This window comes from Mustela lutreola, chromosome 3 (genome assembly GCF_030435805.1).
Source record: "Mustela lutreola isolate mMusLut2 chromosome 3, mMusLut2.pri, whole genome shotgun sequence".
Classification (NCBI taxonomy): domain Eukaryota; kingdom Metazoa; phylum Chordata; class Mammalia; order Carnivora; family Mustelidae; genus Mustela; species Mustela lutreola.
In genome coordinates this window covers 172799518-172821586 of record NC_081292.1, presented here as the reverse complement: position 1 = coordinate 172821586, position 22069 = coordinate 172799518, and the positions used below count along the sequence as shown (strand labels likewise).

Genomic DNA, 22069 nt, shown 5'->3' with positions numbered 1-22069 from the left:
AAGCATGCTCAATGTCATGAGTCATTAAAGGAATAAAATTAAAACTGTATGAGATCCTACATCATACTCATGAGAATGGGTAAAATGAGAAAAACTATTTCTAATAGACTGCGAAAAACAGTTTGGCAGATTCTAAAGTGGCTAAGCATACTCATGCAATGATCTGCTCCTAATTATTTACCCAAGAGGAATGAAAACGTCATGCCATAAAAGGAAGTGTACAAGAACAGCGGCTTTATTCATACAAGTCCCAAACTGGAATCAATCTAAGTGTCCATCAACAGGAAAATAAATAAGCAGATTGTGGTAGGTCCACACAATGGAATACTTTCAGCTATAAAAAGGAACAAACTTCCATTCATCCAGCAGTATGGATGATGAGCAAATGTCAGGCATAAAGGAAACATGATGGATTATCCATGCATATGAAAGCCAGTAAGAGGCAAAATTCACACAAGTAATAGGTCAGCAGTGTTTGCCTTTGAGAGGCTGCCTGGCTCTAGGTGGTCAGCTGGTAGGGTGAGGGTTAGAGGTACACTATTCCGTTCTCCATTTTTAAAATAACATGTACATTTTCAGCACCCTGTCTCCCTTGTGATCTCTGCTGCCTCTTCGGGGTTCTTCAGGGCATACCTGTTGTTTTTCTGACCTCTGAGAACACCCTTCACCTACAACAGTAATTATTAGCACTCTTCTGACCACTTTTGTCATTGAGATTTTCATTGAAATCTCTCTTGGGCTCATTGCCCCACAATTCTCTTTGTCATTGTGAATTTCTTTATTATCATTTTAGCAGGGCTTTTAATAAAAGAGAAGACAAATGCTTCTTTTCTATCTGCAGTCTTTGAACTGAAACATTTCTTTTGCAGGAATTTGACATAACGATGTGACATTATTATTCCCCGAGGCATACTAAGTGCTGGGAAGTCACAATAATTCTCTTCTGGTTTGACAAAGAAAGCTTCTAAGTCTTTTTGTAATACAAGATGTTGATTAAAACATTATTATTAGAGCAATAAAATGATCAACTAAAAATTGGAATTAGAGACTGAGGTTTAAAATTACTTTCACAAGAAACATCAGTGATTTCTGAAATTCAGATGCCTGAAAAGATTCACTATATATAACAATAATCAGGATAGATTTATATTAACACAAAGTAGGACCAGATGTCCCAGGAGAAATGTTTGATATTCTTGTGATATTATAAATTTATACTGTTTCATATCACTATTAACCACATCTTATCCTTTATAAGCTAATTTTATAATGTAGGATAGCATTTCTCTTAACAGCTATAGGGGGAGAACTGATTTTTATCTTTCTGATATTTTTTTTTCCTCTTAGTTGTTAAGTATTTTCAAGGTTAAACTTTTATCCCATTGCTTTCCTTTTTTCTAAAAGGAGTACAGTTTATTCCATTGCTTTTCATTCCTTTGTTCACTCCATCTCAATTTTGTTTAAATTTAATTTTTTTAATTACAAAAATATTTCAGATACGTGAAGGTATCTTTATAATGGCTTTGATCCACACAGATTGGAATAGACTTTTCCGGTCCCACACTTAAGTCTTTCTTAACCTTCATGCTTTCTTCATCATGTCTTTGCTTATTACTTCAATTCCATTTATTCTGTCTCTGCTCAGCCCTATTTACTTTATATATGTTAGTTTTGCCCCGCTTATTGTTCATATAAATCTCACAGCCTCCACAAGCATCTTGGAATCTTCGTGACCATTTTCACATGGTACCCTTCCTTCCTAGGACATCCACGGAAGACCAGTACAATGATGACAGACTTGTCTATGAGACTCTATTCAAACACTTCAAAAAACACAAGGTGGAGATTTCAAATGCAATAAAAAAGCCATTTCCTTTCTTTGAGTGCCTCCGGGACCGTGAACTCATCAGCAATAAAATGTATGATGTAAGTAATGTTTATTATGTCACTCTTTGGTAAACTGGCCCCAAATGGAGTTATATTTTGATATCTTGGACCCAAACATCAGGCACAACTAACTGACTGAGGAGTCTCCTATGAGTGGGGACTTTTTCAAGTATTGTTGCAGGTGTTACCATAAGGTAAAAAGGAAAAGGAGAATCAGTTGTCACCAGAGATAATCCCGCTTCTCACTGAAGGAAAGGTGCTTTGTGCTGCCCCCTGGAGTTGGGCTGAATAGCATAGCAAATGGGCTGAACCTGAAACAGAGGTGCTCCATAGATATGTAATGCCTTGTAGGAACATGTAGAATATAGCATAAACTGAGAATTAAAGGTAATTTTAATAAATTTATGTAAAACTTAAGTGAGTTAATTTAATAAAATAATAATTGACAGATATCATTTCAGTGGGCATTAATTTGAGTGATTAGATCTGAGAACATTAAAATCTACAGGGAATTGATGTCCCATTAGGAAATTTGGGAATTGATGATTATTATTCTTTTGCTAGCAGTTTTCAGTTTTTAGGGCTTTTTTGTTTTGTTTTTTCTATTTCTTTTTCTTTTTTGTGGTATTTCTGGAGTCTTGGAATTTGGGTTTGATTTTATCAATAGGCATTGCTGGACATACAGAGATTCAAGTCTTCTCTTTGCTGTATGAATATACATTCTCTGTGGCCAAATTCACAAAAGGAGAGAACTGTCACATGGTTTCCTTGAGTTCTTCCAGGCCAAGTCCGTCATGGGGAAAAGGGAAAGGTCATCCCTGGAACAGGACAGCTGCTCTTAGTCTATTCCTAAAACATCTGGCCAGATTCCTAAAGGGCTACACATCATTTAGTTTTGAGCCTACTGTTATTTTTCAAAACTGCTCTTACTTATATGTAATTTATTTATTTATTTATTTATTATTATTATTTTTAAAGATTTTGTTTATTTATTTGACAGAGAGAAAACACAAGTAGATGGAGAGGCAGGCAGAGAGAGAGAGAGGGAAGCAGGCTCCCTGCTGAGCAGAGAGCCCCATGCGGGACTCGATCCCAGGACCCTGAGATCATGACCTGAGCCGAAGGCAGCGGCTTAACCCACTGAGCCACCCAGGCGCCCACTTATATGTAATTTAATGTAGATGAAGGTGAAGAGAGATCTGTTTCACAAGGGAATGTTTTTAAGGAGGCAGGATTTACTTGTTTCACGTAGTATCTAAACAAATAAATAGAAATTCTAAAACTTTATGAGAAGATACATGTGCAGGGAAATTGGAAAACATTACCCATGAAATCACTTTCTAGGGCTCCTCTGTAACTTGGAAGTCTGTATTTATATTTTCTCCATTTAATATTTTTTTAAGGATTGTCAAGATTCTTGTAGAAACCTGGTCCCTGTACCAAGAGTGGCGTATAATGTTCTCAATGAACTGGAGAAGACATTTGACCTGCCACTTCTGGAAGCATTGTTCAGTGAGGTCAACAGACAAGAATACCCTAATTTAAATCACATTTACAAGAGCTTCGAATTTGGTAATTGGGTTTATTATCTACCTTTTGACACCCAGGGCCACTTTTTTTTTTGGACAAATATATACTGAGCGCCTACAATGTTCCACAGGCAGTGCTGGGGCAAGGGGGATATAACAGTAGAGAAAATACAAATTGTGAACCTTCTCAAAGCTATGGTATAATAACTATGGTACAACAACCACCTAGAGTATAGGTCTGCTTAACTAGGCATTTAGACTCACAGGACAATCAGAGCCAAAGTGGCTTCAGATTTACTCAGAAGGACAAATGATAGGAAACCCAGCATCCCCACAGGGCAGCATCAGTTGCTCCTCTTCTGTGGGACTCCTTGTGGAGACCCACACAGCAGTCCACCAAGGTAACTACTATTCCGTCGAGTGTCTGTGGATGTAGGCTGCACTCTGGCTTAGCAGCACCATGCCCATGTAACAGTGCTCAGTCATGTAACAGCGCTATAGTCATAACATTCGGGAGCCCTACTAGGGACAAATCAAGTTGTAAGTGTCACCACTTTGAAGGAAGACCAAAGCCTGCTTTGTAGTCTGTAGATGGTCCCTCCCCATCCACATGCAATTTACCAATCGTTTTTATCTCTAAACTAGGGCTAAACTAGGTATTAACTAGGCCAATGTTGGCCTAGTAGAAGAAAACCCACCTTCTTCAGGTTTCCAAAGTAATGAGCCAGAAAGTTAACCCAAGGTCAAATTTACACTTAAGGAGAATTGGTTCTGTTAACTCTTTCTCCACAAGGGGTGAAACAAACATTATTCAAATAATCACAAAACTAAAGGCTTAATTCTCAATTTTTTTCCTGGGAAAACATGATTCTTATTTTATTTTAAAAATAACTTCATTTTAATTTATTTTAAGAACTGCAAGAGTTAAGAGAATGCTCTTTATATATCTATGCTTATAGATATATATATATTTTAACTTGACTGGGAAACTTTTTATTCCAACACAGTTTGGTGCCAGTGGAGTTCTCCAGATAAGGGATAAAAACACAAGAAGAATGTCGCTGTGTCCTGAAGAGGGTTGGCACTATGCAATCAAGCGTGGAGTGTGAAAGGACCTAGTGTGTCCTCATAGACAAATTCAATTTGTCTCAGAGAGTGAGAAGCAGAATGTGGAGCTGATTCATGAGAGATAAGTTTGAAGAAAATTTTAGAAAGTCAACCGTATAAAGCTAAGCAATTGAAAGGTTATTAGTAGGCAATAAAGAGATATCAACAGTTTTTATAAACAAGGAAAAAATTAAAAAGCATGTATAAAGCATGTGGTTTGTTAACTTGTGTCAGTAGTCACCCTATCTAATTAAAAACAAAATAATTTCAACAGCAGGTCAGTCCAGTTTGAAATGGAATAAAGGCAGTTGTCAATATGATATTGGTAACCAGCATGTCCTGGACCATGGGAACAGAGGGAATGGTGTATACTTGTATTGCCCATATCTCAGGGGCTCTGATTCTCTTCATGGACTGCAGGGACCCCCCCCTTTCCAGGATCAGTGTGCACATCACCTGTATGTGGAGCTCCCTGAGCTGGGGTGCTCTTCACCTACACTTGTTGCCACCCACCTGCCCCTGGGAGATGGCAGCAGTTGCCTTCCCCACATTGTTGTCCATGGGAGCTGTACATCAGCGACCCAAAGCCCAGAATCTGAGGGCTGTGGCCTGGGGTGCAGCACCCTCTCCTGCTGCTCAGTCCCACCTTCATCCCATGCTCAGAGCCCCCTGAGCCCCCGGGGAACCACCTACACGCACACAGACCCCCTACACCTTTCCCTTTGTTCTTCTTGAATCTTCCACCTGGTTTTGCCAGGGTGTGAGGCCAGGTCCTGAGATGACAAAGCATCCGTGGCTCCCACTGTTCCATGCAACTCACGCCTGCAGGTCCTGCCCCAGGAGGAGCTCCTGCCATGGGCCCTGGAGCAGCAGGTTCCCTGACTCTGTGGGGTCCCCTCCTCCCTGAACTCCCTCCAGGCTTCCTAGTTTATTTTCTTCCTTCCATGTGTGCTGGGTCACCTACAGGCAGGGGTGCTGGCTGGTGTCCCTCCCTCCCGTGATTGGAGACCTCCCCAGGCCTGGGGAGGCCTGTGGGGAGATCCTCCAGTGCAGCTATCCGTGCTCCCTGCTCAGAGCTGCAGAGTGTCCTTCCTCTGTTCCTGGTATCTGAGCCCCTGGGAGGTCTGTCTTGTTCCTCCAGGTGTCCTCTGCTTTGTGTCTTTGGGAAGAGCTCACCCTCCGTGCCCCAGCTCTCCTCTTGTCTAGCAGCATCTTCAGAGCATCTTTTTCTTTCATACCTGTGGATCTCTCTGAGAGCCTAGCTCTTCCCCAGAGGATACCTATTTCTTCCTTTCAGTTTGAACAGTTCAGAAACACATTTCACTTCTATTATTTACTTTGATATATGCTTTTTCTGCCCATCCGCAAATTCTTTTATAAGAGTAACAGCATCATAATGTTTCCTTATATTGGAGTGGCTCCTTTCTGTGTGGGAAACATAGACTCTCTTGCTGGGAGTTCCCTTTCTACCCAGGGATGATGGGGGAGCTTTACAAGGAGGATCAGAGGCACTGAGCTTGAGTGACCTGAGGCTTGGGAGTTGTTAACTGTGTAATTTCGAGGTGTTGTTCCTTGTCTCTGATGGGATCCCTGTTGCCTCCTTCTGTCTCCCTGTCTTCAGCAATCCAAGAGAAAATTAATTACCAAGAAAGTGACGAAGAAGAGGTGGACAACAGTCCTCATACCCAACTGAGCATTGAACAAGGTGATTGTAACCTGATAAACACTGATTCTCATCAGCAAAGAAGAAAAGGAGAAAGGGAACTCAGCCCTGAGTCCTGGAGTGTATTTGGGGAATCAGGGAAGAAGTGTTAAGGACCAAGGAAAAGGCAGGGAGGGGTGTTTACATACGTGTCTAAGTAGAGGCCAAATCCTGGAGGAGTAGCTATGACAAGAGACCGTTGGGTCTATAACCGAGACAAAGGGACAGAATCTCAGTGTGAGAGTAAACCAGATTTAAGCAGATTCGCTATCAGGAAGTAATTGTGATTTTAAAAAGTCCCTGTAGGAAAAGATTGATGTGAAGCTGTAAAGGGGCCATGGTCAAAATAAAATGATGGCGGAAGGGCTGATTTCAATGTGGGGGATGTTGTTCAAGAGCCCAGAGAGTCAAGGGGAAAGCCAGTCACACAGAGAGAGAAAAGAGGAAGTGGTAAGAAGATTGAAGGGAGGGTGTGGGTACTTTGAGTGAGAGAAGGAGGGAAATGAAAGAGAAGAAAGGAAATAGCTGTGTTATTAACATCTCACTGGTTGAACATTTATGGGGATGGTTGTAGGTTTAGTGGTCAGGCTACCATTGGAGGTTGGCATTGCTTATGTGCCCATTTTATAGATAAGGAAATTGAAATCCAGAGGCTGTGTTTTTTGTTGGCCTAGGGTCAGATGAGCAAGGGTGAACCCAGGCCTTCTGAACCCGGAGCCTGTGTGTGTGTGTGTGTGTGTGTGTGTGAATTCACGCACAGTAAAAATTCACATAACATAAAATTAACCATTTTAAAGTGTATGGTTAATGATATTTGGTGCATTCACAATATTGTGCAATCACCACCTCTGTCTGGTTGCAAAACATTCTGATCGCCTCAGAAGGGAACTCCATATCACTCCCTGTGCCCCTCTTGCCTAGCCTCTGGCTACTACTCATCTCATTTCTGTCTTTTTGGATTTACCTATTCCAGACATTACATGTAAATGGAATCATATCAACACGCCCTTCATGTCTGGCTTCTTTCACACAGCTCAGTATTTTCAGGGTTCATCTATGTTGTGGCATGAATGTGGTTCTTCGTTCCTTTTTCTTGGTGAAGAGCATTCCCTTGTATGATATATTCATCACATGTTGCTTATTCATTCTTCAGTTAATGATGGGTGGTTTCTACCTTCTGGCTGGGACAGAGCCTGCATTCTTAACCCTGTACTGCCACTCCGGTATTCTAATGGAAAAGACAGAAGCATGAGACAAAAGGGAAATATATGCAGAGAAAGATACAGAAAAAAGAATACCAAGAATGAAAGGAGGTAGAGGAGAATTGGACATGGAATCCTCAAGGAAAGGCCAATGAGAAAGACGGAACAGATGTGTAGAGGGAGGGTGTAGAGGAAGAGGAGGTGGGGATGAGTCAGCAGAGCTATGGAGGACCTGAGTAATTCCACTGGTCAGGGAAAGCTCTGGGAACAAAGGCAGTTTCACTATGGCCATGGGAGTCAGGATAAGCCATCACCAGTTACTCAAGTGCTTCGAATTGGACATGCAGTGAGGTGGTCTGGCTGAGACCCTTTTAGCCCGGGGTGCAGCTGACCCCATTCCTCTACTCTGCCAGTTGGGGTCTGACTGCAAGGGTTGCATGGGTTCTGTCAAGTCCACATAATCTCTGTATGGCTACCTGGAGGGGATCTTCAATTCTTGCTTTATAAAAAATGGAATTAGGAGAGAATGGCACAGAGAATACTTCAATTTCTGAAATGAACTTGCAATTTCTTCCCCCCTAGGAACTGGTGAAAACTGTTATCGAAGCCTGACCTCGTCGTGCCCCCAATCCTCGTCTGATCACGGTCTGTTCCTGTTGACTGTATTCTGACCCTTTGTGTTCTTGTCCCATTCTGGAATGTGCTGAGAGGTGGCGGGGGCCAGGAGGAGGGTGGTTGCAGGGGTGTGTGTGTATGTTTAATCACTGATTGCCCAGAATTTCTTTCTTTACTTCTCAATTTCTATAAGGAAGTCCTGGGGTGTTTGCCCTAGGATTCATTCCTTACCTTCCCCTGTTCTGCTCTGCTGGCCACTGGCCACTGGTCCCTGTGGACTTACTTGCTAGCCCCCTTTGTTGCTGGCTTCCTGCTGGGCTGCAGACATGGGACACTAACAAGGTATCAGAGAACAGGAGAAAGGAAGAAGCTGGATATTTCCCCATCACTGCCTTTGTCTACAAATCTGACAGTGACTGCATCTCATCCATGATGCCACTTCCCACCAAGCAGGCCAGCCATGGGCCACCTTCTTTTTTTTTTTTTTTTTAATTTATTTGACAGACAGAGATCACAAGCAGGCAGAGAGGCAGGCAGAGAGAGAGGAAGGAAAGCAGGCTCCCCGCTGCAGGTGCCCCCCCATGGGCCACCTTCTATCCACCCAGTGACCCTGACCTCGGAGCACACCCTTGGTCCCTCCCACAGTGTCCTGTTAAGTATTCTTCTGGTCACTGCATTCTTCTATTTGGACTTCAATGTATATATCAATTGTATAACCAACCCCTGGATGGAATCCTCTGTGCTGCAAAACCTTAGAGTGATTTGTATTTTCTTGTTGGACCCTGATTGATGCAGAGGGCAAATAAAATATCTATGAATTAAAACATGGTTTAGGTACAGCCCCATCCGAAAATGGGCCCTTGGAGAACCTCTGCGAAGCAGAGCAGATAAATGGAAACAGAACAGATACAACCAGTGACAAAAATGATGCACAAGAAGTCCAACAAGCAAATGAGGAATATGCCCAAGAATCTGAGCCAGCAGGTAAGACTGATTGCCTGGGTTTGCATGATTGTAGAGGCCTAAGCAGTCCTTGTTGGTGGCAAAGAATGGAGTCATGCTGAACTTAAGGAAACATCTATTAACAAAGAAGGGAAGCTCATGCAGATACAGAGAAGGCAAGGATGCAGCTTGATATATTGATGGGAGGAAGGAAATTAGGAAGTGTTAGCTTTTGCAAGCTACTTATTTTTTACTGGATTAGAAGCTGGCATTGGGTGAGATCGGAATTGCCAACTTCTACAATTTTCCTGCTGATAAAAATGCTAAATGAACTAAATTGTACTGTTTAACTGAAAGAGCAATATTTGCCTACATGTAATGGAAAATATACAAAATATGTTCCGGGTGCTTTTAAATTTTCTCAGTGTTGGAATACTTCTTGTTGATAGAAAAGTTGCAGGCTAGGGGCTGAAAATGCATTCTGACTTTAAGATCTTCAAAAGCTACTAAGAAAATTAAAGGAGTACACAGACAAATAAAATACAAAGCAAAATAAGAAATATGTGAGAGACGTGGGTACATGCTATAGAAATTTAAAGAGAAAAAAAGACTGTTTCTGGCTAAGGAGCAAGGCAGAGAAAATCAGGACATGCTATAGTAGTATCAGTTTGCATACAGCCTCAGCAGAAGAAACTGGATATTAAGTTTAAAGATACCCAAATTTGAAGAAAAAAGAAAAAGAAAACTTCACAGTATACATTAAGTATTGGGGCCCAGGGCAAGCTGCCATTTAGGCATAAAGATTATTTTGAGTTAAAATAAAAATGTAGCAGATGCAGGAAAGGTGCTCTGCCTTCTCCATAACTGCCTCAATATATCCTGGAAAGGAGAGCCTATTCCAGGAAGAGAAATACTAACAGAGACTCCTCTTTACCTAAGAAAGAACTTACCTGTATAATAGAACAATGTTACATGTTTTTCCAAACATCTCCTTTGACTTTCTTGCTAATGACTTTTCTCCCCTATGTATCCTCAGGCCCCTATCCCTCTCCCAAGCTCAGATAAGCTTCATGTTGTCTCATGATGTTTGGAATCCCATGTCCATGTGGATTCCCCATATGTATGCCTATTAAATTAGGTTTTCCTAAATTAAAAAAGAAAATAAGAGAAACGGAGAAAAGAAAAAAAAAAGGGAAAGGAAAGGAGAGGAAAGGAAAAAGTTAGGAAGAATAAATGAAGAGACAAAGGGTGAAAAGTTAGTGCCCCAAGAAGGAAGAGAGACAGAAAGAAAAGTTCCAAGTAGTCAGGGAGAGCTTGATCACAGAATCACTGAAGCACCAGCACTTTCATGGGGTGAAGGTTAAGGTGACAAAATATTACAGACAAGCTGTAAAGAGAAACATGAGAAGAAAAGAGAAGTCAAGTGCGGTGTACCAAAATGCAAATAGGCAGAACAGGGAGGGCTCTGCAGGGTCTCAGCTGTGGTCTTTTTTATCCTCAGAGTCCTGTGAACAAGAACCCATCCAAGTGAATAACAGAGACACAAGAGAAGACACACCCATCCCATTGCCCTGTGATGGAAAAAGTAATTATCACTTATCTTACCAATTTTCTAATTCTATCTTTGTTTTTCTATGAGAGCAAAAGCTTTCCTTTGTTCTCTGATACAATATCCAAGACCCACAGCCTTGTGCACAGCCTCTGGCTACTTCTAAGTCATGTGAGATGCAAGGGGGAAAGAGAGCTGAGCTCTTTGATGAGGGCATGTCCCTGAGGAGAGAATACAGAGAGAGAAAATATTAAAAAAGTGAACCAAAGAACAGCAAATGACAAAGTACAGGAACAACATGGGCTTTAGATAAATTGACATAGAATCTAAACAGTACCATTTTGTGGAGTTGGTGAAAAGAAATGAGTTGCAACTTGCTTCTCAGAAGTTGTAACAGAAACATGGAAGCCATGCATGATACTGCAGATTTGCAAGTACAGAAGCTCTGCTCATGATACTGCAGATTTGCAAGTACAGAAGCTCTGGTGAAGGACTTTTAGAAAAAAAAGTGGCAACTGGAGGGACTTGGAGTAGGGAGACAGTGACATAGGAGGAGAACTTTGGTGATAACTGGAATGCTTGAGATGAGAAAAATGAATAGAAAGACAAAAATCAATATAGAAGAGGCATACAGAAAGACATACTAATAATTAAGGAACAGAGATCAAGTAGGAGAAAGTAGGAAATGTAACAGAGAATGGATAGACTGAAAAATCTGGTAGGGGAGAGCAGGGCTAGTTCTAGGATGAGGCAAGGAGGCTCCTAGGACACATGGAAAGAAAATCTTATTTTTGGTATTTTCTTGACCCCTTGGTACCTCTTCTGACTCACCCTAGAACCTGCTGGATCCTGGGAGATAGTGATAAAGAATGTTGAGAAAAAGAGTATGAATAGAGAAATAGACAGAAGGAAATTAATACCAGTAAATAGAAAAAATAGGGAGGAGGCCTAAAGGGAATGAGTTGAGGATAGGTTAAGGGACCATGAGTGAAAAAATGATAAGAGAGTGGACCAAATAAAGAGAGAGAAGACAAAAATGGAACATTGTTCCATTTGAAAAGATGATCACCAGAAAAAAGACACAGAGGGCTCTTCCTAATACCACTGAGAAGACATCATTAAGGTATCTATAATTACCAAATGACCCTTTCACTCTCTCAGAGGAAAAATGGGCCTCTATCCAAGCATCTCATGTCTTCATGACTTCAGTCACCACCTGTGATCTGTGGATTCCTCCACACACCTGTGTAGCTCCAGACCTGTCTTCAAGATTCATTCCTTTAGGTGCCTGAAGACTTGTAATCAAAGATCTGAAAGTCATTTCTATTCAGAAACTATATTAGTTACCTGTTGTTGTGTAAAAAACAGTCCTGAAATTCAGTGGATTAAAATAACCATTCCTTTATTTGCCATTTCTGTCAATTCCAACTTCAAAATATGTCCAAACTGCCCATTTCTCTCCATGTCCAGGATGCTTACACTAATTCAGATTCCTATCACTTCTCATTTCAAAGTTGAGGAACTTTCCTGCTGGCCTCCTCCCTCCTATCTTGCTCCCCTCAATCTGTTCTCCATACTTCAGCTCAATGAGCATTGCAGAAGTGCCAACCAGTTCATATGGCTTTCTCATTTAAACCTAGTGCCCTCTGTGATCCTCAGCATGAGGTCAACATAACTTGGTGTGGAGTGTTGAAGGGTACCTCCCATACAGTTGCATAATCTCCCCCTGACACTCTTCCACCACATTCCCACCATACCAAATTCTGCTTGTTTACTTGAATTGTCAAGCTCTCTCAATTATATCTCTGCCTTTGCACTGTATACGGTTTGGTAGATAGTCCCAAAATTGAAAATACACACAGCTTGTGACTTGACAATTACATTCCTCAGCTGAAACCAATAGAAATGCACACTATGTTCAAAAAGAGAAAAGAAACACACAGAAAAGCAGTATTATTCATAATAGCCAAAATCTTGAAACAGCAAGATCCAATAACCCAAAAAAAAAAAAAAAGAATTTTTTATGGTTTTATTTTTTCATGGGTTATTTCCGCAATGGAATACTATACAGAAATTAAAAAGCAAAATAAATACAGATGATTCTCACAAACATAATGTTGAGAAAGGAAGCCAAATTGTCTCCCTGCCCCCACCAAATGACAGAGACAGAGAAAGAACAAATGAAGGAAGGGACATAATTCAATTTATACAAACATGTATATTTTGGAAGGGGCAAAATTAATCATAAGTAGTATTAAAAGTCAGGATGAGGGGCGCCTGGGTGGTTCAGTGGGTTAAAAGACTCTGCCTTTGGCTCAGGTCATGATCCCAAGGTCCTGGGATCCAGCCCTGCTGCGGACTCTCTGCTCCGCTGGGAGCCTGCTTCCTCCTCTCTCTCTGCCTGCCTCTCTGCCTACTTGTGATCTCTTGTCTGTCAAGTAAATAAATAAAAATCTTTAAAAAAAGAAAAAAAGTCGGGATGAGCATGTCGTTAACTTGAGCTACATGCTGGAGACAGTCAGTGGGAGGCATCACTAAGAGTCTCCCAGGGTATGCGTAATCTTCCATTTCTTGACCACAGTGACAGTTACCCAGATATGCTTACTTTGTGATGATTCAAAATTTATGACTTGCCCATTTTTTTCAATGCACATTTTACTGAGAATATAATTTTTATTTTTAAAAGAGCAAAAAGTGGGGCTCCTGGGTGGCTCAGTCACCCACCAAGCATCTGACTCTTGGTTTCAGCTCAGGTCATGATCTCGGGGATGTGAGACAGAGCCCCACGTTGGGCTCCATGCTCAGCACAGAGTTTGCCTGAGATGCTCTCTTCCTCTGCCCACACTAAAATAAATAAATAAATCTTTAAAACAGAAAAGCAAAAAATAATTCATCAAAAGATGAGAAGAGAAAATAAAAACAAACAAAAAACCCCCCAAACCAGGGAGGCACAGAGAAAGGGACACAGTTAAGCAGCATGAAAGAAGGGGATGGAGGGACAGAGCTTCTCCCCTGCAGTGGATTTGCAGGGAGAAGGACTTATCGATAGTAGTGAACAGTGTGTACACTATTCAAATAAAATTTGAAATTCCTCTTTCATTACAATTTGATCTAGGCTCACCGCTATCCAACCATGGAATCCAAGTCAATTCCTGTTCTGTGCATCTGGTGGATATAAAGAAAGAAAAACCATTTTTCAGCTCGACACTTAACCAGGCATCTGACGTAATAGGTAAGGCTGACTGAAAGAGTGTGTAATTTGAGTCACCAGTTCCAGGCAAGGAGCTGAGACTTGGCATCAGGGTCCATCGAAGCAGCCCAATTGACCTTGGATGGAGGCAAGAGGGGAGGAACCAGCATCATACACAGTGAGCTCCACAGGAGAAAATCCCAGTAATCAGAAAAAGACAGAAATGGTAGATTTAAGTACTAAAGTATGGAAGACTATTTCTAAAGCGAAAGAAGAACGTATTGTGGTAGAAGTTGAAGAAAAGGAAAAAAACTTCAAAGAGCCAAGAAATTCATGAGAGGGAATGAAGAAGGAAACACATGCAGACAGAGAGAGTTATAGTGGGATACCACTGCCAGAAAAAGAGGCATAAGTCAGGGAAATAGGCAAAGCCAAGAAGAAAGTGGAATAAATTGTGACTAAAAGATATAGGGAGCCCAAAGGTTGGGGGGGGGGAAAGAGTAGGAGGTCACATGAGGGCAGGGGTAGAAGGTCACATGAAGGTGGGGGAAGAAGAGTGTTGGCTGGGGCGGGCAACGCTGCCCTCTGTGCATGAATTCCATCACTTTTAGTTTAGGACTGGAGCAACCTGCAGGTCAGATACATTCAAGCACAGTCTAGGGTGCCTTGAGTTAACTTAGCTTCTAGGTTTCCCTACTGGTCCTGTTGCTGAATTGCCTGCTATGTGGGCTCATTGGCCCCACCCTGAAGCTAAAGGGCTTTGCTCCTCTGTGCAGTGATCAGCAGTGACTCGGAAGAAACCAGTGATGAAGACAAGGCCCCAGAAGACTCCATGTCAACACTGGAAAGTGGACCTGGTAAGTAAGTGAGAAAGCAGGTTTTGGCTACAAGAAGCTGAATTAAGATCTACTGTTTCTTCCAGTAATGGAGGGGAAAGTTCCAGTCGCAGCGCTGAGAAGCGATCAGCTGAAGAAGAAGCTGCAGACCTCCCAACAAAACCTACAAAGATCTCCAAGTTTGGATTTGCCATAGGTAGTCAGACGACAAAGAAAGCCTCAGCCATATCCATCAAACTTGGATCAAGTAAGCCTAAAGAAACTGTTCCAACACTTGCTCCAAAAACCCTTTCAGTAGCAGCAGCTTTTAATGAAGATGAAGATAGTGAGCCAGAGGAAATGCCTCCAGAAGCAAAGATGAGGATGAAGAATATTGGAAGGGATACACCAACATCAGCAGGACCAAACTCCTTCAATAAAGGAAAGCATGGTTTTTCTGATAACCAGAAGCTCTGGGAACGAAATATAAAATCTCATCTTGGAAATGTCCATGACCAAGACAATTAAATGATGTGTTGAAATTGGGGTGTGGGGGTGGGTGTAAAGTTAAAAGGAACAGTTTCCTTTTTTAAAGAATGGTATAAGACTATCTTTGGAGCCGCCTTTTTTTTTTTTTTTTTTTTTTTAAGATTGAGTGGTACACTAATAAATGAGAGTTTGAAATTAGAGGTAATTTATGTTTTATATACAGATTTCAAGACATTTGCTAATTTTGTAGTTTCATGTGATTAGTTTCCAAAGGTTACAGATAATAAAAAATCAGAAATGGTACCTTTCTAAGAATTGCATATTTTTTTAGACACAACTATTAGCACATTAAGAGGAACGCAAAAAGTTATCGTCTATTAACCTGCAAGCAATTACTCTTAACTCCCTTATTAACCTAAAGTGTCTGGCTCCCAGGAACAGCCTTATAGAGAGGGAGTATTGTATTGGGAAGAAAATGTTACTGACCTATGACTGAAAAAAGTACGTTAGATAAAATTAAAATACGGCTTTTTTCCCCCCTAATGGGCATTTGTTTTGTTTCAAGTCATTGTAAACTAGATATTGCATTGCTATCAGTTGGTACAGATGCTTAGCTCTTCAAAAAAATTTTTTTAATTTTATGTAAATTGTTGAGTATTGGAAATAGCCCACTTCACTTTAATGGGTCTTGTCTACCTTAGTCTTCAAAGACCATTTGCTACCAAAGTAAATCAGTATTTTGAATGTGCTTCTCTTGGTTTTTGTTACTAGCTAGTTCCTGTAAGCATTTCCACCAGATCTTGAGGCAAATCGTAAGGAAGCTGTTTCTTTTAAAATACAAACCACCACCAAAAATTTAAATGTACATAATACTTAAATATTTGGCTGTTTTTATTTTTAAAAGGTAGAACCACCAAAAAACAACATTGTATGAAGATGAAAATGAGAAAGATGCACTTGCTATAACTTCGTTTAAGCTTAATTTAAGTTACTAACTTGTGAAAGCAAATTTGATTTGAACCTAATGCAAGAATTATTTTAGTACAGTAATATGGTTTATTTGAAGTGTATGCATATTAACCAGTGGCCTCTCAAAAGCACATTTTAGGTACCGAAGAAAGAAAATGCATCTTTAAACATATCTTATGGATTCGTTGACACATATATGTTGTTAGACCTATGTATTCTAGGGTTTTTTTTTTTTAAATTCTTGTATAAATTATTTTTTAATGTGACCGTTAAATACATCTTTAAAAGCTTCGTCACAAATAAAAGAAACAGTATAATGATTTCTTTGAATACTCCTGCAGTGCTTAATTTGGAGGCAGCTTCAGATTATTTTATTGGTGGTAACTACTTGCTGAGCTCTTTTAATAGGTAATAACTCCGGAGAAGCAGCCTGTATATATATATTCCTAACATTTTGTTCATTTGCATTTAAGTTTAGAGTAAGCCCCAAGTAAAACAATGGAAATGTATATAGAACTATTAGTTCTTACATGATTTAATTATATCAAGATACATGAATTTAACTTGCTTTAATGTAGGCAAACTTTCCACTTTTGTCCATTTTACTGCTTATGTTAAAATAACATCCCTCTCCTACTTACTCTTTTCTTGACTCAAGTGAAATATTAACCTAAGGTCAAGATGGGAGAGAAACGACTGAGATGAATGTCTTTACTAAAATACCAATAAATTTGTCAAACTAAAAAAAAAAAAAAAAAAAAAAAAAAAAAAAAAGATCTACTGTTTGATGCACCTTATTCTGTGCCTATTCTGTATGATAGATTCAGTTTATCCCGGAATCCCAGTCTCTGCATTTATTTTACTCTCCCTTTTTGGGAAATGCAGGAAGATTAAAAAATCATTGTATATATAGTTTTTTAAGATGAGGCCTATTAATTGATAGGTCCTATTTTTCAATACAAGCACCCATGTATTGATTATATAGGAGAAAGGGGCTACCAAAATGATGAAATTTTTCTTTTTAACTAGCTAGTTTCTATGCTTATATGGTATTGGATTTTTACAGTGATTTTTGTAGGGAACAGAAAGCTAAATATTCCTTTATTAGAAGATCATATCATCATCTGAGCACAAACTGAATTGTGTCAAAAGACAACTCATTCAGCTAACCGGTGTTAGCAGAAAAAAGATCCAGATAGAGCACTCTGAAACCCAAAGTATTGTTTTTGAGAGTTCTCCAGCAAGTCATGGCATCGATAATGACTTTTCCAAGGACTTTTGCAAATAATACCTTACTTTTTAATTTATAAAATTCTTAAGTACCTCAGACATTGTAGAGAAAACACAATCACATCAGTGTTTAAAGGTCTTCTACAAAGTGCCATGGAGAATTAAAGGGACAGACAAGACAGCATCCTGGATTCTGCATTTTTGCTCTTTAAAATTGAAGCTGAAAATGATTTTCTAAATTATCAAAATGTTTCCTCAGTTTTGTGGGTAGCATGAGTGGTCCTAAAGTCTGCAGATCTTTTGTGTACACATGGGTGACTTTTTTCCCCTTTCTACTTTCTTGACCCAGAAGTTATTAGAAACATGCCTAAACAGGGAAACATACTTGGAAAAGACCTAAAAACAAGTAAAAATATTACCTGGTCCTGATGTTACCAAAGAACAATATTTTAAATGACACATCATTCTTATTACTTACTAGATCCATCAAAGTAAAATGTAAATTCACTTCAGGTTTTAAAGGGTACACATTTTAACTTCTGTCTTAGTATAGCAAACTGCTCTAAAAGGCAGTCCCAAATATGTCTAGGAGGCAGACACAAGAGATTATTTCTCAGCCTTGCAAATGCACTGGATTGGGCGGGACCAGAAGAGGTTGTTGACAAAGGATTTCCAAGGTTAGAAACAGCAGAGATGAAGAAAGTGTGAAGTGACAGTGGAAGGGGTAAGAAGTAGAAGGGAGATAGTATGGGAAGAGCAAACAGGGCAAAGTTGCCCCTTGCCTCTGGGGACAGGGAATGGAGTGGGACTACCACTGAAGGCAGGTAGCTTAGAAGGACAGACCAGGGTGGCACTGTTGCAGACCACAATTTGCATGGGTTTTCTAGATTTTTCTAGCTTTTCTTATGAGGATATTTCCTGTTAGTATTTCAGTTTCTTGGTCACACGCTGAGACCCCTAAAAAGCCCTCTTCCTTTGTGCAGTGACCAATAATCTTGACTTATTAGAATCAAGTGAGAGAGGAGACTCCCAAGAAGCTCCCTGCTCACGACTTCAGATTACGCTGGGTAAGAGCATTAGGATTGCAGCCCTGGAGGACAAATACTCGGAGTCAAAATCCGGAGCTGTTTTTCTGATGAACCTTGTTTTGAGCATGCTCTATGTGCCTTGATTCTATAACTTCTAGGGACTATTTTCTGCATTTAATTTCTCTCACCCTGTTGGGAAGTAGAAGGAGGCAGGAAGGCACTATAGATTGTTGTTTAATTGCATGGGCCCATTTGACTGATGTATAGAAAATGTAGCAAAAATATGCTGGTAAAATGACAATCTTTTTTTCTATGCACTATCATGTATTAATGCAAAAGGGTTGCAGTAATGTATCTATTCTCTACCAATATGCTTTATATTCTATTCAAAAGAGTAAGCATGGTGCACCTCTGTTTGTTGACAGTATTGTCTTCAGTTCCAAACTTAAAAAGCCTTCAAAGAATAATTTGTGCTATTTAATTATTGATGGGAGAATGACTTCTGATCAGCTATTCTTAAACCCAAATTACTTAACTATTTGATCACATTGTGATTTTTTAAAGGGCTTTTATAAATAAAGCTTCATTTTATTTTCATAAAAAACCTTAACAGGGAGATAGGGTAACTAGGTTATCCTTGCTTTATAGATAAGACAACTGTGGCTAGTAATGTTGAAGAGTCTTTCCAAAATTTACATGGAGAGCCAAAGGAGAGCCAAGCAGGAACCCAGCATTATATTCCAGGCCATCAGAACTGGATTCAGTTGAAGGAAAGAGAGAAAAATGATTATCAAAGGATTGTTATAATTGCAAGCCCATTGAGGTGTCACAGAATTTTTAAGATCGTTGCATACAAATAGTTGTTTCTTCCCTTTTACTTTATAGACCCCATGGATTTCAGAAAATTGCCTGTATCCAAAGAAAGAGTTTGGAAAGTAGATAAGGAAAACTAAAAACTCTTGGTGGTTACAAATGAACGTGTTTTCTACAAAAGATCCATTCTAATTCTTTGTTATATCTTTCAAAGTAGAATATAAATTTGTTTTAATTTAGGGTGGTTTGTATTTTAACTTTAGTATTAATTAGTTGGCCTAATGGTTGGAACAAGCAAACCCAAAAAAGTCAAGGGCTCAAACCCAATAGAATTAATTTTTTTTTCTCAAGTAAACTTTCCAAGAAGTTTGAGATGGGGGGGTGTGGGACTCTGTTTCAAGTGGGCTTTAGGGAAGCAGCCAAGTGGGAAATCTGCCTTCTTTGATACCAGACTCCCAAGATGTCCTGGGGATATTCTTGCCATGGTTTTTTAACCATCTTGGTTCCTTTGTCATAAACTGAGACTTTCAAGAGACACTTGCTTCTTCCACAGCAAAAAGATTTGCTGAGTATTTGGAATCCAGTGAGGATGAGGGGCCCCCAAGAGCCTCGTGTTTCGTACTGAGAAGTGATACTGATGAGGAGGGTAAGTACTGACGTCACTGGACTCCCAGACACGAGGAATCTGAGTTCAGAGTTCTGTTTCCTGGGCATTTAACTCCGAGCACACTCCACAGCCTAGGATCCTATTCTCTGCATTTATCACATCTGGCCATTCTGAAAAGTGCAAAGAGAGAAATCATTATAAATTCAGGTTTAACAAGATGGCTCTAGTTGAATGGTAGTGTCATTTTTACGACATGCTCTCAGATTTATTGACCCCAAAGTATTGAATTATGTAGTGATTTCCACCCCTGCCCACTCTGATTTTCTAGAGAACAGAGAAAATGGGTATCTGCTGTTGCTTGATTTTGTCGCACACATGTTCAAAAATCAGTAGATTCTGATCATAGACTCTGATTATTGGCAGAAAGAAAAGCTTCTGGTTATGATCATCAAATTTAATTTATACCTTTTGACAGTTGACCCCAATATGACATTGGTCTATACAATATTTGAAAATATCTTCACTAGTAAGATATCCTTTTATGTTTATGACAACTTTAAAGGTAGCCAGATAACTGTTACTGTCTCCACTCCACAGGTGAGGAAACTCTGGCACATAAACATTTAAGGATCTTTACACATCTTGTGTGGAAAGTTACTAGAAGAGACAAAACAGCCTGGACTCTTAGCAAACATCCATAGTATTTTATTCAAAACCTTTGAAGCCAGGCAGAAAATAGAGAGACCATGTGGTTTATATCCTATATATTACTCCCCAGCCACCACCAAAAATCCAACAGGGTCTGGGACAGAATCCCATTCTCAAATATACTATATTGATATTCCTGCAACAAATTGTGTGATTTCACACCAAGTGTGAGAAATAAAGTTTTTACATGGAGTCATGTCAGCTCAAGTCCAGATTTGCTGCCAAAGTAGTTAGCTGAAAACCCATTGGAAAAATATGGATTTTCAAAACTTCTTTGATTTTGCAGTTGGGGCCAAAGGATTATGGTTCTCTGTTCCATTTAGTAGTGATCTTTCTCCTTTAGATGGGAAGAGACAGAAATGATCATCATAGTGTCTTTCTAGTCCAAATCATATCTACAGCGTGAGTAGTCATAAGATTTACAACTCTTAGTTGTAGATTACTGGTTGTGTTTTCCTTTACTTTTTAGATCCTGTGGATATTGGAAACAAATCTCTTTGGGGGATACCCAAGAGGAAAAGATGTAAGAGCAATTAAAAATCTTGATGTAACAGATATCTTTCTTTTTTTTTTTTTTAAAGATTTTTTATTTATTTATTTGTCAGAGAGAGAGCGAGCACAGGCAGACAGAGTGGAAGGCAGAGTCAGAGGGAGAAGCAGGCTCCCTGCAGAGCAAGGAGCCCGATGTGGGACTCGATTCCAGGACGCTGGGATCATGACCTGAGCCGAAGGCAGCTGCTTAACCAACTGAGCCACCCAGGCGTCCCACAGATATCTTTCTTTACTACAAAAACTTTGTTCAAGAAATTTTGTTATATCCCCTAAAATAAAAAAATTAATTTGTTGGTAATTTAAAGGATTCACATTATACATTTTGAATTGGGTGGGCTGGACTAATTGATACAACATGTAGGCCTCAAAAAGTTCAGTGGTACAAGTGCAATATAAGTATATTCTTTACTTGCTTAAATAGGATAAAGTAACTCTGGGAGTGGAGGGCTGTTCTGCTCTGTATGATTATTGAAGACCCCAACTGGTAAAGGCCTTGACATCTTGAAAACGTTGTTTCCACAGACTCCCTGGATAACCAAGGGAACTGGAAGAGGAAGTGTGTTCCAACAAGTGGAGAGGGTAAGACATGATGACAAAAGGGAGTGCCTTCCGTGGCAACGTTGTCCCCCAGCCAAGCCCTGGGGGTGGTTCCTGGAGCAACCTTGACCAACAAGTCAGATGGAGCTACAAGGTAGCCTGGTAGTAGGAATATTCCTGCTTCTCCTACATGAACTTCCTTTTCTAATTTTCCTTTTAAAGAATTTGGTGCCAGATTGGTTCCTAGGGCACAGACTGAGACTGCTAAGGAATTTTGTTTCTTTCTGCAGGGATCAGCAGTGCTAACTATTCAGAATTAAGTGATACAGAAGAACCTCAGGAATCTTCTAGCTCAGTCCTAAGAAGTGGGTCAGGTAAAGAAGATTAGGATGCCAAGCCTTGGTCTGCAGAATGTCAGGAATTAAAAGCTACTGTTTCCTGATGCATTTTATTCTGAGCACCTTGAAGACCTGTATCCAGTTAATCCTGAGAACTCCTTTTCAGCATTTTAGAAACTAGGAGACAGGAAATTATTATAAATTCATGTTTAACAGGCTGAATAAATGTATGTAATTATATACTGCTGTTGTGGAAGAAA

General features: G+C 39.9%; 2 protein-coding genes across 27 annotated transcripts in view; both read left to right on the top strand.

Moving 5' to 3' along the window:
- SP100 (SP100 nuclear antigen) overlaps positions 1-22069 on the top strand; it is a 90345-nt gene that overhangs the window by 24395 nt on the left and 43881 nt on the right. For 21 of the 26 annotated variants that reach the window (XR_009351990.1, XR_009351989.1, XM_059167759.1 and 18 more), the window contains exons 2-13: positions 1764-1926; positions 3291-3459; positions 6145-6228; positions 8010-8072; positions 8877-9026; positions 10486-10569; positions 13649-13765; positions 14500-14580; positions 19621-19713; positions 20852-20905; positions 21457-21513; positions 21762-21845. Coding sequence is in view for 24 of the 26 variants with exons in the window: in XM_059167759.1 (XP_059023742.1) it covers positions 1764-1926; positions 3291-3459; positions 6145-6228; positions 8010-8072; positions 8877-9026; positions 10486-10569; positions 13649-13765; positions 14500-14580; positions 19621-19713; positions 20852-20905; positions 21457-21513; positions 21762-21845 (1199 nt within the window). In the remaining 2 variants the exon portion in view is untranslated. The remainder of the gene's footprint in view (positions 1-1763; positions 1927-3290; positions 3460-6144; positions 6229-8009; positions 8073-8876; positions 9027-10485; positions 10570-13648; positions 13766-14499; positions 14581-19620; positions 19714-20851; positions 20906-21456; positions 21514-21761; positions 21846-22069) is intronic. The other 5 variants (XM_059167763.1, XM_059167760.1, XM_059167757.1 and 2 more) reach the window with 1 other exon arrangement.
- Positions 14608-16316, top strand: LOC131827719 (PEST proteolytic signal-containing nuclear protein-like; the record flags this gene model as incomplete). The annotated part of the gene is made up of 1 exon (XM_059168666.1): positions 14608-16316. A coding segment is annotated over one exon (459 nt), but the record flags the coding sequence as incomplete, so codon positions are not given.